The following is a 16,039-nucleotide window of genomic DNA, read 5'->3' on the forward strand; positions in this document are numbered from 1 at the left end:
CCTCCGTCCGTCCTCCTGGGCCTCCTGGGTTTCGTCCTCCTCGACCTCCGTCCGTCCTCCTGGGCCTCCTGGGTTTCGTCCTCCTCGACCTCCGTCCGTCCTCCTGGGCCTCCTGGGTTTCGTCCTCCTCGACCTCCGTCCGTCCTCCTGGGCCTCCTGGGTTTCGTCCTCCTCGACCTCCGTCCGTCCTCCTGGGCCTCCTGGGTTTCGTCCTCCTCGACCTCCGTCCGTCCTCCTGGGCCTCCTGGGTTTCGTCCTCCTCGACCTCCGTCCGTCCTCCTGGGCCTCCTGGGTTTCGTCCTCCTCGACCTCCGTCCGTCCTCCTGGGCCTCCTGGGTTTCGTCCTCCTCGACCTCCGTCCGTCCTCCTGGGCCTCCTGGGTTTCGTCCTCCTCGACCTCCGTCCGTCCTCCTGGGCCTCCTGGGTTTCGTCCTCCTCGACCTCCGTCCGTCCTCCTGGGTTTCGTCCTCCTCGACCTCCGTCCTCCTGGGCCTCCTGGGTTTCGTCCTCCCCTCCTCTTCCTCCGTCCTCCTGGGATTCCGATTCCTTCTCCTCCTCCTCGGCCTCCTGGGATTCCGATTCCTTCTCCTCCTCCTCGACCTCCTGGGATTCCTTCTCCTCGACCTCCTGGGACCTCCTGGGATTCCTTCTGTAACTTAGTCGGGAAGTCCTTATCTTCCTTATGGATCTGCAAAGAAACCAAAACAATTTTAATAAATGCAAACAAGAAACTCAAACTATTTTAATAAATGAAAACAAAACTAAGGAATTCTAAAATTTAATACCTTCTCCAACTCCTTGGTTATTAGAGGAAAAGGATTTGAGTTGATCAATAAGCAAAAGCGTCTCCTTGACCAATAAGCGATCGAGATTTAGCCATCAACTCTTTCAGGCGAGAGATTTCATATCCCTTTTTATTGACTAAATCTTCCTTGACTCTTTCAACTTCATTAGTGAAATCTTCCCAATCCGTGCTTTCAATGATTGGTTTGCTTTCAACAATTAGTGTGCTTTCAACAATTGGTTCCATAGCCTGCAAAGACAAAAATTAAATTGAAGCTGGAACTCAAAGATTGAAATAGAAACATGCTTTAAATAAGAATCAATCTTGGAATATTTATGCTTATAACGATCATAAATTAAGTATGTATATAGTTATTTGATGCCTAGCAAAATTTGAACATGACTACAAAATCCTTAGTAAAAAAGATTGGAAATCAGTGATGTACAGACACAAAGACGTGCAAAACCAATCAATCAACATAAGAAATGAAAATGGATAATTCAAGTTAAATCAGGGGCTTGATGCTTGATAAATTTTCAACGACAAAGCAGATGAATTCAAACGTATACATTCAAGAATAATTGAAGTTAAATTTTCAACGACAAAGCAGATGAATTCAAGCGTATACATTCAAGAATAATTGAAGTTAAATTTTCAACGACAAAACAGATGAATTCAAGCGTATACATTCAAGAATAATTGAAGTTAAATTTTCAACGACAAAGCAGATGAATTCAAGGATAATTCAAGTTAAATTAGTGCTGTACAGACACACTCTGGGTATACATTCACATTGCGTATGCATTCATATTCTGGGTAAATAGCAGATGAATCATCAGTACAGCCTACCTCTCGATGAAGTTGCAGACGACACCGACCGTTGCTGCGACGCTGGCTGCTAGGTTATTGCTTCTTTCCAATACTTCTTTCCAGATGGAGAATAGTATTTTGTTTTGGGCCGCGTCTGGCTCAATTCGGCCAGACCTGGTCGATTAAAAATTAAATTGGACCTATTTGATATATTCTGAACAACCTTTAAATTTTTTGGACCCAAGTCAGATTTCTCTATTTTATTGGGCCCCTTAATATTAGTTTTGGATCAAACTTTATGCTACTATTATATTTTGGGCCTATAATTATTTAAAATCTTGTATGATAAACATATTCATGTATACATTTTTTTTTTTGGGTCTATCAGTAATTACAAAAGTCTCTTCAATTTTATCGAAATCGTTTGATAAATGATCATTTCTTAAGTCTAATAATGCCAGAAGCGTTATTTCTTAAAAATTATATAGGACAGCATTTTTTTGTGTGCAAAATTTAGAACTATATTACTTTCAAATTACCATTCAATTATTCAAATTTATTGGTGAATATTCTCATAAATTAAAATTGCTACTTTGTGCAATTTATTTGGATAATATGATTTGATGAATTTCTATGCATATTCTGTTAGCATAGTATATAGTTATGCTTTACAAATGGACCTTTCGAATCCAGCAAGACTTAGTATACCCTTGTGCCTTATAGAAATCCCTGAAGGATACTACATATTAATGGTCCTTTCTAAAAATTTGTCTGCCTCCCCTTAATCTTTCAAAATTCTAAGTCGATTCTAAATCAGTTGTATGCACAATTGTGACCCAACTAAAGTTATGTCAAGTAGAATGTCTGTTACATGGATCTAATTACCGAGACCTTGTCTTCTTTTTCATATCACCATCTTTCACGTAAGTGTAGACGCACCACATATTGATGCAAATCAATGATGCATGACCAATTGGTCTTGCTCTGGTGCCAGAGCACCCAAATGTCACTTACTAATGTAACAAAATATGGGGTTGCGGAAGAAGATATAGAAGAGATATGGCAGCGGTGGCAACAACAATCAGTCTCGTAATAAAAGGCAAAAATGATCCCACTTGACAATAAGCACCACAAAGTCATAAATTTGGCCCAACAGCAAGTTATGCTTCACATATGGGTGTAGAAGGCATCCAAATAAGTTGCATTACCTGAAACAACCGCTCTTATTGGTCATATTGATGACCTACTTTTCCTTATATTCTCTTTTAGATGCTCTTTATGTCCTAACCTCTGACAACTTCTTGATTAGGTTTCCTTTGTGAGCTCCGATAGAGCATTACTTTTAAAAAGACATTAAGTCCATTGATTTTCTTGACAAAACCAGATCTTATCATAACCCAAAATTTATATATATTCCATAAGTGATAGGCTCTTTCTCTATAAATCTATCTATCTATCTATCTATCTATCATCATCCTATCCTATCCTATCTATAATAAAGTGGTGGGTAATTTCCTGCCCAAGAATTGGGCAAAAACGCTGTCGTTTAGCGTAAAATCGGAGTGTGCAAATTCCCGCCCAAGATATTGATTTTGGAAGAGTATTTAATGAATGTTCTTAAATATGGAAATGGTTCACATGGCCAAAATAATTAATGATGACGATTAAATATGGTGATGTTTAATTAGCCGCTTGGCATTTCCAATATTAACGATTGGTTTAACAAGATCATCGTAAATCTACATCTTAACAATTTGTATACAAGCACTTCCTAAACTACTTATAAATACATCTCTTTGTATCGGAGACAAACACTTCCAACTACTTTTGATGTATCCCTATACATTCTTGGCGGTGACATCTCTCCAATGAATACAAGAAGAGCATTATGATTCCACATTCTGCCATGAAATGAGGAGCAATATGGTTCTACATATGAAATCCCGGAACGAAGAGGGGGCGAAGCCATCAAATGTAAAGAGGTAGTCTTCCATGATAATAATATTATGCGCGCATATATATGCAATTAGATTTATTTTACACTTTCTTTTTATAGAAGGTAAAGTAGGAAAAATAATTTTTTTAAAAAATATTAAAATCAAAATAATATGAACCAATCATTTCAACAAACTATTATACCAACATTTTTTTTGTCTAGTTAGGGACCTAACTTTAGAATAAGTGGTTGGAATACATATTTAATAAATAGGACAGGAATCACATGATGTCTTGGATTGAAACACTAATAAAGTTCTATAATTTTTCTCTCCATAAATAATCTTTATACAGAGTTCTAAAATAATGTTTAAAATTCAATTAAATTATTTAAAAAAAAAAAGAGAGAATATTTTAGGAAAAAAATATTTGAGTTATTAGATTCAACTCCAAAAAAAAATAAAAGTACTGAAGTTAAATAATTTTATATTTTTTTAAATACAAATAAATATAAGTTAATTACCAGTTTGATTCCTTCCTCAACTATGACGATGTACCAAATTGTTCCTCAAAAGAGACAATCACTTGACAGTCAACTGACAAAATACCAAATCGGATACAGAATCAATAATTGAGGACTTAATTGATCAAAATTGATAGTCAATAACCAATTTGATACTTTCGGCATTGTCAAAGGACCAAAATGAAAATTAACTCCCCATTCACACTTTTGAGAGAAAATTTTGTGGCCTTGAAAATGGCTTTATTATATATAAAGATTTTCATTAATTGTTTGCTATCTATTTATTTACTTATACACCGTAACAAATAAGCATTGCAATGTACAGACAAGCTCGCCAACATCGCCCAATCTAGTGTTTGGAGGATGTCGATTCTCGAAGACCCACCTGATCAGCTCTTGGACCTCTTAAGTGCGGAAGATAGGGGCCCCTTGACTCCTAGGATTACTTAATGAGCCCCTCCTTTGTACCAAAAAATAGTAACAAACAAAGAAAACACCAAAAGCAACGTGCACTTTATTAAGCACTGAAACATAAAACTTAAAATAGTAGAACTTTAACAAACACACACGTTATATTCTAAAACATACGGAGTATATTATTATGCAAATGATAATACTATAAAGGCAGATACTATGGAGTAAAAGCAATGGTAGCATATTTTTGTTACAAATTTTGATATGAGAAAAGTGCGTATTTTGTTACATATCTTTGATAAACTGTGTCTAGCAGTGTGTGATCCATCCATCCCTCATCCTCAAATAAGTCAAAATACTAAAAACAAACTTGATGACCTGACCTTGCTTGCACCATAACCCGAAACACAGAAACAACAAAAAAACACTTGGATTTTCTAAGCTCTTGCTAAGGTGATTGTAAACGAGAGTTTGAGGTCTGACACTCCATCGAAACTTTTTTCTCCGAGAATCACCTGCAATAGTACGAATCCCCGTTAAGTAACATCATATAATGGTTGAGATTGTTCACACTTTAACGGTTAGTGAGAGCTGAGAGTACATACAGCACTTGGTGGAATCGAGTCAGCAGGAAGCAATGGAGATGCAATTGCATCAGTAATGTATTGTTTCTGATGAGAGAGAAAATACGAGAAATCACCACTCAATCATCCATACATAGAGCACCAACTAACAATCCTCAAATTTTCCAAAAAAAAAACTAACAATCCTCAATAAATCACTATGTTACCTGTGTCTCCAAAACCTGCTGAGAAACTGATTTATCATCGTCTATTGCTCTGAAGTAGACCTGAACTACATCCGTCGGCTCAAGTGCAGATTCCTTTTTCAACCTCTGAACTCTATTAACAATCTATAGAGTAATTGCACAAACAATTAAAAAGGGATTAACAAATACCTAAGTAAGGACCAGTTGATGTCAGAAACAAACAAAGCGGCTCGTAACAATACCTCGCGAGCAGCTCCAGTCTTGAGTTGTGACTCATCTATCACCAAATCCAATACCACCAACACATCACCTGTAAATGTAATTAAGTAGGAACTGGAATCATACATATCTTTTATATATCCTTATAAAATAATAAGGATAGTAGAGATTGCCGTTACCATCTCCAGCTGCATCTATCTCATCCTCTGTCCGATTATCAGGACGCTTAAAACCCCGGATAATCTACAACACAAGCATATGATAGAAAATTACAAATATGAAGTTATAGCATCTTACCTAAAAAATTAAATGGAAACCCGTTATAACTGTCACAATCCTTTAACCATTTATAAGCGGGAACCTAACAATGCAAACTATGTATTTACAGAATAAAGTTTCTCTTCTGGCTAATTTGTCCTTTCGTCATACACCAACCCGGCTTAACCATCCATCCCAAAGTAATAAACAGTTGGACACTCAGAATACATAGATAATACACACACAATTACCCAATTGATATCAAGTTATGCACCTTAATATCACTAAGCTTCAAAGTGTGTTTTGCAAAGGTAAGTTCTCCAGCTTTCTCAAAAGCCAGAATATCTTCGGTTGACATTGCCTTGACTGCCTTTGCAACTTCTCCCATTGACTTTCCTAGTCTTTTTCCTAACACACTGAGGGGGTGACAACAAATGAGAGAAAGAAATACAAAGACCAGATAATGCAATTTCAGTATAATAAATCAAATCACCTGAAGTCAGGTTCAGCGCGTAAAGATGCATATTCCAAAGTATTACTACATGTCTCCAAAGACAGAACATTGAGTTCCTCTAACACAAACTGTAATGCAATGTAAACCATATAAAGTTAATGAAATGAGACAAATTGTGTACCACAAAAAGCAAATAATGTGCAAGGAGAGAGCCTCATAATGTTATTAAAAAAAAAGTAACAGTAGAATGCTACAAAAACAAAATGAAATAGAAATTTCAAAAGAATTACATTAATACAAAATTCTATCAATTATTTTTCCAAGCAACAGAACAGCTTAATGACACAATACCATTACAAATCAGATAAAACAGAGAGCCTAACTCATACGGAAGAACATAAACTCAATTGTGTGTGTGTGTGTGTGTGTGTATATATATAATTAAATAAAAAAGAATCAAGGAAGCCCATTCCCACAACCAAAGGACAAGTGAAACAGAATTTTCAAGAGTCTCCCTTGATTGACTTAGTCTTTTCTTAAATTGTTCTCAAGTATGTGGTGCAGTGTATACTTTTCACATTCAAAGTGTCTGCCTAATTGCATACATTAATATGATAACTTCACTACAGCTCACCTAAGGCGCAATGTAACATGTCATATATTAAAAAACAACTCAGAAGATGCATAAGATAATAAGACACTCAGAGAAAATAATAGACCTCTTTTAGTTTCTCCTTGATATCCTGAAGAAAATCTTCATCTGGATGTACGACCACCATGTTCCTGACAAATAAAATGACAAAAGAATAACATTTCATAGTATTATCCTTTATGTTTCCACAGCATAAAGGGGGACAGAAGCAAAAGCTGTAAAAGATAGTCCAAGAAACACTACCTTAGTGGTGTTTTTAGAGGTTTGTTACGGCGCTCACGGATATTACGGGCAAGATCAATGACCGTCGTCATCCTACTAACACTTTGTTCAATCCGTTCCCATCTCTAGAATCACATAAATTTTAGAACATGAAAGGTTTAAAAAATTCAGTTATAATGATTCAATGATCACCCTTTAAGAAATAACTAAAAAGTAAATAAGTAGTACCTTCCCCTCTACTTCCGGAAAACTACAATAATGAATACTACCCTCTGATCCATTGAGAACTTTTCTTAAATTTTGATATAGAACCTCAGTAAAGAAAGGTGTGAATGGAGCCATTGCTTTGCATGAAGTTAAGAGCACCTGTATCCACCAACCAAACAACATATACGCATTTAGAATGAATAAATGAAAAAGATTTGATCCTGAACAGCTAATCATTTTATCCTATTTTTAGATCCATAACTTCAAATTTATATCACTGTAAGTTCTATGATTCCAAGTTATAGATACATGCACTTATCCTTGTTTGTCTAATCACTAATGTTGCATATAAATGTGTTGGCATCAAACATGGCTGCAAAATTTTTCAAAATGAAAGCTAGGAAATGTCTATACCAGACATAATTATCAGTATTATATAATAATATTTGACTACCAAACACTTTTTTACAGGTAATAATAATTGCCAATTGTCAATAACCGAACATGCTAATGACACAATGAAATACTAAATAGCAAGATATCAGAGAATTGCTCGAATACATGGTAGAGAGTAGACAGAGCTGTTTTGCAATCCTCCTCGCCTGTACGACCTTTAAGCCTCTTACGATTGAACCGCACGTAAATATTTGTCAAGTTATCAAGAAATTTCAACAGATAGGGAACCACCTGCAAGGTGAGTGGAAAAAGTTAATATTGATTATTGACCACCTGCATTACATACAGAAACACATAGATCTGAATGACCAGCTGCTAAATACTGTGCACCGGCATAGCACAGTTCAAAATAATGAATTCCAAACTGAGAAGGGCATTATTTAATAGAGACTAACAGAGTAATCTACACTATACTCCACTTGTTAAGTCGTTTCCAATATTAAGCCTACTTCACATAAATATATATTTTTTTTTAAACTTGTCTCTTTTGGAAACCAAGCAAGTGACCAAATACATCTAAAAGAGGGAATAAATAATGAAAAGAATGAAACAAGACCTTAGACTGCTTGGTCAAGGGAAAAAGAGAGCCATTGGCAATACACTAACTATACTTGAGTTCATTATCCCATAATTCACTAACCAAAACGATATTTGTTAAAGAAAACTAACCGTATACAATCTGTACGCAGCCATCTCTAGTCGAACAAAATGTACTAAACTTTCAGTCGCTGAGTTGATCCATTGATCAAGGACATTTGAAGAAGATTGAAGAGTTTTTTTATCAAAAGGAGTAAATGCCCCAAGCCCATCAACCTCAAATCTTTTTGCATTCTGAACAAGGAACCTATATGCATTATACCATGGCAGAAAAACATCTTTAACCTGCAGTATAAGAGAAGGCAGTAGGCAGAAATCTTAGCAAACTAAGAACTAAGCAGGAAATAACAACCAAAAGCAGAAGTTAACAGGTTGAAAGAACAGTATACCAATGCTAAAACGTAAACTCATTAAGACAAACAAAAAGAAAATGATGTTCAGAGCACTATTACTGGCAAACCAGAACAAGCAAATATTTAGAAACCTACCACTCCATACACTCCCTCTTTTCTGAACCGTAAGGGCTCAGCACGAACAACTGGAGAGTTAATCAGATATAATCGCAAGGCATCCTACACAACAAACCATGAACAATAGCATTAGTTCATTAAAAAATTAGTCATCAAGAAAAACAAGCATATTATTCTGATTCTCAATACTGTAATAACAGCGATAATTGACACCACTTACAGCACCATAATCATTTATAACTTCCGTAGGTTGCGGATAGTTCTTCAGTCTCTTACTCATCTTCTTTCCATCCTCAGCCAGGACAAGTCCATTGCAAATAAGATTTCTAAAAGCAGGTTTTCCAAACAGTGCAGTAGACAAGACCATGAGGGTATAGAACCTGCAACAAGCAACAGCAAAAGGTTAAACTCCAATTCCCAGACTACCAAAAATTAAAATGTAATACACAATTGACAGGAGAAAAAGTTATGAGTCAGCAACGCACAACACCACAAGCAAAAAGTCTACAAGCAGATTCTGTAGCTTTGGAAAGAAGAAAAATAAAACAAAAATTTGGAATTACAGCAGATCTGTGCATCGGGGAGAAATCAAATGAAATGCAAGAACAAAAGAAAACCGTGCCAAAACCCTATTCTATGATCCATAAAAAGAATCAGTAACAAAGTAATGTTAAATTTTTATTTGACTTCATCCAAAATGTCACCCATTTTTAGAAAGAATGCTTTGGCATCATGGATTGCCAGGGTCAAAGACAGAAATAAGGATAATTTTGAAATGAATGACAAAAATGGGAAGGTTTTAAAAAGTGGACAATTTTGGGAAAAACTCATTTGCGACATGCGTTTCTGACTAGAAAGGCATGTCCCAAATGAGTGTCTTGAAATTTTTGAAAACATATTTTTTGGTTGGTCAACGTGAAACACCACTTGTGTTTCTCGTATAATATGAGAAACGCAAGGTAAGTAGTACTTGCATTTCTCCCAAAATCACCAGAAATAATATCTTTGTGACTTGTGAGATCCTTGGCAACTGGAAAAAGCCTTTATATTAAAGAGAGAATTCTTCTTTTCATTTTCAAACGAGAAATTTTGTGAATGAACTTTCTATACTATACTAAGTTTTTTTTTTTTGAAACAATATTATAATAAGTTTGTTCATAGAGATTTCATCAAAAAAAAAAACAGTAAAGATGATGAGCACACAATAAGGAAGAATCAAGCGAATCAACTGGATGATGATGATGAACAGAGAGCAGCAGCTGAAATGTATCTATGGCACAGGAGCCAATAGAAATTTGGCAGGAGGCAGCTGAGCAACGCCACCTTTCTGAGTGTTGGAATATTTCCGATAGATCACTTGCAGCTTCTGGTTAGCGGTAGCCTCGATTTTGGGAGAAATGCAAGTGGACTTGCGTTTCACATTGACCAACCATTAAAAAAAAGAAAAAATCGAAAATTTCAAGAAACTCATTTGGGATTTGCATTTCTTACACAAGAAACTCATGTCCCAAATGAGTTTTTCCCAAAATTGTCCACTTTTTAAAACCTTCCCATTTTTGTCATTCATTCCAAAATTATTCCTATTTCTGTCTTTGAGCCGCCAGGGCCCTATCTATACCATTCGTACAACCCTGCCCTGTAAGGACAATGAAGATGGGGCTATGTATTTGTACCTAAAAAATTGACGTGAAAATAGCTAAAATGCAGTGGAGGTGCTTCCATCACCAGAAAGGGCCAGCTAGAGCACAAATATACCAATCCATACAGCTTGCCCCTTGACAGCACCCCAAGAAGGGGGCAGGGCAGACTAATTGACGTGAAAAGTAATATAACATCTTTTAACGGGCAAGCACACCATTCACATAGAGAAAAGGACACATTCAGTTTATAGTATGTATATGAAAGAAAAATACAATAAAGTAAAACTCACCATCCTCGGGTTTGGTCAAGCCCTTCAGCCACAAAATGCCCGGGAAAATTGTTTTCAAAGAGTTTAACATTTTCAAAAGGGTAGTGAATATAAGCATATGGCATGGATCCACTTTCAAACCAGCAATCAAAAACCTGTAGAAATGAAAAACAAACATAAATACAACAGCTTAAAATGACGATCACTGAATTACTGAAAAAAAAAAAAATCTAGGTTACTATGTGATCAACCAAAAACTATTCCTGCTCATAAATCTAGGATACTGTGTAAAGGTGGTGCCACTTCACTTTTGTGGCAGCTTGATGCCAATCAGTAGCAGCACCCCTTTTAGAACACAAGAATAGGTAAGAAGAATACTTGTGCCCTTTGTATTATTTAAATCCAAAGTAGTCTTATGATGTTAGCATAATGATTAGAATGTCAAATGTAATTCAGGGATATGACGAAAGGAAAAATATAATATATTCTTTAAAGATGTAGTATATAAAATAAAGCATCAATGCGGTCAATACACTGCTGAAATTTTCTTACATCCTCCACACGACGAAGAACTCCAAATTCAGATCCACGACTAGAGGGGATGGTAATATGATCAATCTTATGGCGATGCAAGTCTGTCACCTGCAGAAGAATAAAGATTGCAATTTAGTACTTGCTCTGAATCTAAGAATGATTTAGATTCGCTAAATTTGTCAAAACAAAAAATTATAAATAGATTTAAATTAAAAAATACAAAGCAGTATTAATGCATTAGCCTCTGTTGTCAATGAAAGATTGATGTTCATGACAAATATGAATTGAAAGCCCAAAGATCAACCAAGTCATGCCACAGGGAGAGAAGATATGGATGGTTAGCTACTGAAAAGGAGGAAACTAGTATAAAAATATCAGCAAAATCAGAACTTCAAAATATATAATATAAATGTAGTAATTATTGTCATAGAACAAATAGAAACACTATATAGGCACATTATAATCATAGATTTGTGACATAATAAGAAAATAACAACTTGCTTTACTAGTTGTGCAAAGCAAGGTGTTTTGCAATTATAAAAAGGACCCAATGGAATATTTAAGAAAAACAATCGCACCTAACCTCATGTAATCTAATCTTTAGATAATAGCACGCTGAGCATGTAGACATTATAAAAGTACACCTACTGAAACACATGGCACTCTCAGTAGGTGGCATATGGCATCAGCAACTGGGCAAAGGGACTGTTCATGTACTGATGTACATAGCCCTTTCCAGCCACCAAATTATTTGATGAAATTATTAACTTGACCAGGGTCCCCAATTTTCCATTTCCAGCACAACTTTGCAAAATTGTAGATTTCCAGCCAGATTGGCATCGAATGACCAGAAAGTTGATGCATTTCTAACACATGATGCCACATTAGCTATAAAATTTCCACATTGTGTGTGTCCATGGAAAAAAGTTAGCTATAAAACACCAAAGTATAGTGACTGACTTCTTTCTTAACATACAGTCAATGTCATTGGTTTTGGAATGCAGAGTATAAAATGGCATATATAAGCATACTGCATAATGCAGAAGATACTTGTGGATGCAAGATAGAGTATCATACAAATCAAGATAGGACAAAAATAGCCATCATTCAAGATAGAACAAAAAAGCCACATCAACAATGCAAACCTTTTCACCCGAAAGCTTTTCCAGTTTATCAATGGAATCCATAACAACAATCTCCTCGCCATCCTCACTTCTCCATACAGGAAGTGGAGTTCCCCAGAACCTACTTCGACTAACAGCCCAATCCCTTGCATTTTCTAGCCAATTATGAAAGCGCTTTTCCTGTCAAAGGACACACCTCATTAAAAATATCAAGTGATAAATTAGTATCTGAGAATGAAAAATAAAGAAATTCAACTGGTCCTTGATACCATTCTAAAAAGCACATAGGCAGCATTACACAATGAACAATGCATACTTCACAAAACCTGATGAGGATAGGAAACAGAGATCCACAAAACTGACATAGTAACAGGAAATCAAAAGCCTTTCACAACACTAGTGGCAGTTTCCCAACATTGATCCATCCCAGAAAAGGAAAAAATAATGAGAGAAAATATACAGGAGGTTGGAAAAGCAAACCAAGGTATGGCAACACCAATTCATAAAGAAAATTGGCAACAATCTTGATAATTCTATACTACATATTCAAAAGTATAAAGTGACTAGTAGTTTATAAGGAAAAATCTAGAAGCAATAGCAGCATAAAAGGAGAAGAGTTAGGAAAGCAATGGAATGGATTTAGGAGCGAAACCTTAATACAACATAAACAGCACAGTAATGATATGAATGCATCATATAAATACTCATGCATGTAAAAGGAAGGAATTCTAACCTTCACAAAATCAGGAACCCAGTATGTTTCTTTATTGTTCATTAACAATTGATCCTTTATCTTCTCTACTGCAACAAACCTAAATATGAGAGGGAAAACTTGTGATTTGGATGTCAACAGGAATGCAAAGAAATATTAAAAAGAAAATTTGTAAAGTTAAGCATTGCTAAAACAAAACTGCATTGGATAAAAGAGCAACATATGTGCAAGATTGAGTATGAGCATCTGAACTTGAAAACTAAACCATAAATCAACAGAACTTTCAAGGTATAGAACACATCAAAGAAAGTAAGTTTTAGTGCTGTGGTAAAGAATAGTACAAATATAGGACATACTCTTTATCATTCTTCTAAGGAAAGAAAAAATAACCAGAGTAATGACAACAACAATAAAACACAGATTGATTTCAGTGCTCCATATAGACTAGGACCTGTCAACATGATTTCATATTTAATTACAAAAACGAATAACAGTCCACTAACACTAAACCAAATCAAAACCTCGTTCCTACTAAGTGGCATTGGTTAAAGGAATTATGTGATCCCGTAATTATGGAGGATGAAACTAGAAGTATGAAATCTGTTAAACAGGGTACAACTGAAGGATTGTAATTGAAGATAAATATGGCACCATAATTTCAGGGCAGAAACAATACGTTAAAAGGTACTGAATGATGCATTGATAAAAAAAAATGCAATGCCAACAGCTTAGTACTCCAGAAGTAAGGTACTGAATGATGCATTGATAAAAAAAAATGCAATGCCAACAGCTTAGTACTCCAGAAGTATAATTTATATTTGATACCAGCTGGGCACTGCTCTGTAAATCAGTGGTGTGTCAGATCTCCAACAAAATGGATAGGAATGGGTAAAATTCCCAGACTTCACAAGCCTTCCTTTCTCCTGATCAAAGAGCAATGCTTCATCAGAATAAGCAGCAGCAAAAAAAAAAACACATTGGATGTATGGATTTACAGGAAGAAAGTGGATACAATTAACATATGACTTGAGTCAACTATAAATGACATCAAATGAGATATTTTCATTATGATAAACCCAATTCATTCTAGTAAGTAGAGCCCTATACAAAACACTCACAGGAAATAGGGGAAAATAGACTCCTGTGCAAACAGTATAGCTAAAACCTGTGTAAAAATAATGAAATAAAATATAATACAATATAATATGAGAAATTTCTTGCCTTAACAGCTTGAATAATATCCTTGTCTGCATCCTTTACATAACGACGAGCAAAGTCAGAAACCCTCTCAGTAAAACAACCATCATCATCCACTGCTACGATCAGGTTCTCCCCCTAAAGAAGGTATTCTCAATAAAAGCTTTGAAGAAAAGTAGCATATGTTGATTTACATGAGTTGTTATGCTGATTAGAACTAGAAGCTATATATAAAAATAGACATGAATAAAATATACAGGCCATTTACTTAAAGGTAAAGGACTACATAGACAGGAGTCCATAAATTTCTTACAAGCATCCATACATACATGAATGACAAGGGACTACACACACAGGAACTCACATGGCATCATTTTCCATTCTAAATTTGAAGACAAAAGCCAATCACATTTCTAAACATCATTAATTATTTCCATATGAATAATCTACGGAGTACAATTACTACAACTTGTAATTAATCTATTCGTACAAAAATAAATTGATGAATTACAGTAGGAACATATAGATATGATGCAAACATTAATGATTTGGTTTGTACCACATCAATACATTAAGGGTACAATATTGTATATTTACATTATACTAATACTTACTTAACAACATTAAAGCAATTTTGAAATATACAAAATAGAACCATGCATCACATAGGTCACCATCAAGTTTTAACAAATTCACAAACCTTGTTAATTATCTGATTTTCAATACAAACACGATAATCGTCTTCACCAAATGCAGGAGCACAGTGAACAATGCCAGAACCACTATCAGAAGTAACATAATCATCTGCAACAACTCTGAATGCAGTATCAGAGAAGTCCTTAAAGTAATCAAACAATGGTACATACCTGCAAATAACAGAAGAATTGTCTTATTAACAGAAGAGGAAAAGAGTAAAAGAAACACCAATAAAATAAGTAGGTGGCCTGTGTTGATACAATTAACATTCATTATAAATTTCACCAGCCAAAAAAAAAAAACAAGACTAATGTAAAACAATTACAGTGGCTCCAAGTGCAAAAGCAGCCATATTAAATCAAAAGAGAAGGAGTCTCGTTAGAGAACCAAGACAAACACTAAAAATCATATTCTCTTCTTTGATAGGAGTAGTTTGTAGCATAAATGAGTTAATATTTATCAATCAATTGCAAAAAAAAAAAAAAGGGATAACCAGTCTGATCTATACAGTAAATACTAGATTTATTAAGGGAAAAGACAGTTACAGAAGAAACCTATACTGTGGGTTCACACAAAAGACATTAAAAGCTGGAAAAGAAGTGCACTAAAATAATGAAATGCAATTAAGAACAAGGGTAAATTCTCACTTCTTCCCAACAAGTGAAGACCCTGAGATTTTATCCAAAATCTCGTAAGTATCCAAATTCTTTGATTTACCACCAGAAGGCTTGGACTTGGGATTTGAATTTTGGGTATCATTAACAGCACCATTGGTGGTGCCTTTTTTTGCTTTTTCTAAAGGAAGCTCAGATAGTCTAGATTCGGCCACCACATAGATTTTCCCATCAAACTTGTTGCGCACCTGTGCCATTTTCAGTTTTGCATTAGATGCAAATAGACATAACAAGTGCATAGAAAGACCAAGGCACAAAAGAATCTTTAGTAACTGATACAATAAAATATAGAATAAACTGTTTGTCTAGTTATAAAAAAAAAAAAAAAAAAAAAAAAAAAAAAAAAAAAAAAAAAAAAAAAAAAAAAAAAAAAAAAAAAAAAAAAAAAAAAAAAAAAAAAAAAAAAAAAAAAAAAAAAAAAAA

The 16,039-nt window shown here is 35.1% G+C and overlaps 1 protein-coding gene and 1 long non-coding RNA gene across 2 annotated transcripts in view; both read right to left on the reverse strand.

Moving 5' to 3' along the window:
- Positions 1 to 585: 585 nt before the first annotated feature.
- On the reverse strand, positions 586 to 1,697 carry LOC116033908. The gene is made up of 3 exons (XR_004100938.1): positions 1,634 to 1,697; positions 786 to 1,033; positions 586 to 688 (listed from the first exon to the last, which is right to left on the reverse strand). It is a non-coding gene; the product is annotated as an uncharacterized LOC116033908 (long non-coding RNA).
- Positions 1,698 to 4,625: 2,928 nt separating this feature from the next.
- LOC116033892 (isoleucine--tRNA ligase, cytoplasmic) overlaps positions 4,626 to 16,039 on the reverse strand; it is a 14,757-nt gene continuing 3,343 nt past the window's right edge. The window contains exons 4-25 of the mRNA XM_031276498.1: positions 15,590 to 15,804; positions 14,947 to 15,112; positions 14,271 to 14,384; positions 13,875 to 13,972; positions 13,071 to 13,149; positions 12,359 to 12,517; positions 11,232 to 11,321; positions 10,701 to 10,834; positions 8,991 to 9,150; positions 8,789 to 8,872; positions 8,373 to 8,585; positions 7,809 to 7,934; positions 7,269 to 7,406; positions 7,062 to 7,165; positions 6,886 to 6,949; positions 6,206 to 6,294; positions 5,987 to 6,128; positions 5,634 to 5,697; positions 5,478 to 5,545; positions 5,257 to 5,379; positions 5,072 to 5,137; positions 4,626 to 4,981 (exon numbers count right to left, since the gene is read on the reverse strand). Of these exons, the coding sequence (XP_031132358.1) occupies positions 4,904 to 4,981; positions 5,072 to 5,137; positions 5,257 to 5,379; positions 5,478 to 5,545; positions 5,634 to 5,697; positions 5,987 to 6,128; positions 6,206 to 6,294; positions 6,886 to 6,949; positions 7,062 to 7,165; positions 7,269 to 7,406; positions 7,809 to 7,934; positions 8,373 to 8,585; positions 8,789 to 8,872; positions 8,991 to 9,150; positions 10,701 to 10,834; positions 11,232 to 11,321; positions 12,359 to 12,517; positions 13,071 to 13,149; positions 13,875 to 13,972; positions 14,271 to 14,384; positions 14,947 to 15,112; positions 15,590 to 15,804 (2,574 nt within the window). The 3' untranslated portion in view covers positions 4,626 to 4,903. The remainder of the gene's footprint in view (positions 4,982 to 5,071; positions 5,138 to 5,256; positions 5,380 to 5,477; positions 5,546 to 5,633; positions 5,698 to 5,986; positions 6,129 to 6,205; positions 6,295 to 6,885; positions 6,950 to 7,061; positions 7,166 to 7,268; positions 7,407 to 7,808; positions 7,935 to 8,372; positions 8,586 to 8,788; positions 8,873 to 8,990; positions 9,151 to 10,700; positions 10,835 to 11,231; positions 11,322 to 12,358; positions 12,518 to 13,070; positions 13,150 to 13,874; positions 13,973 to 14,270; positions 14,385 to 14,946; positions 15,113 to 15,589; positions 15,805 to 16,039) is intronic.

Source organism: Ipomoea triloba, chromosome 1, assembly GCF_003576645.1.
Source record: "Ipomoea triloba cultivar NCNSP0323 chromosome 1, ASM357664v1".
NCBI lineage: Eukaryota > Viridiplantae > Streptophyta > Magnoliopsida > Solanales > Convolvulaceae > Ipomoea > Ipomoea triloba.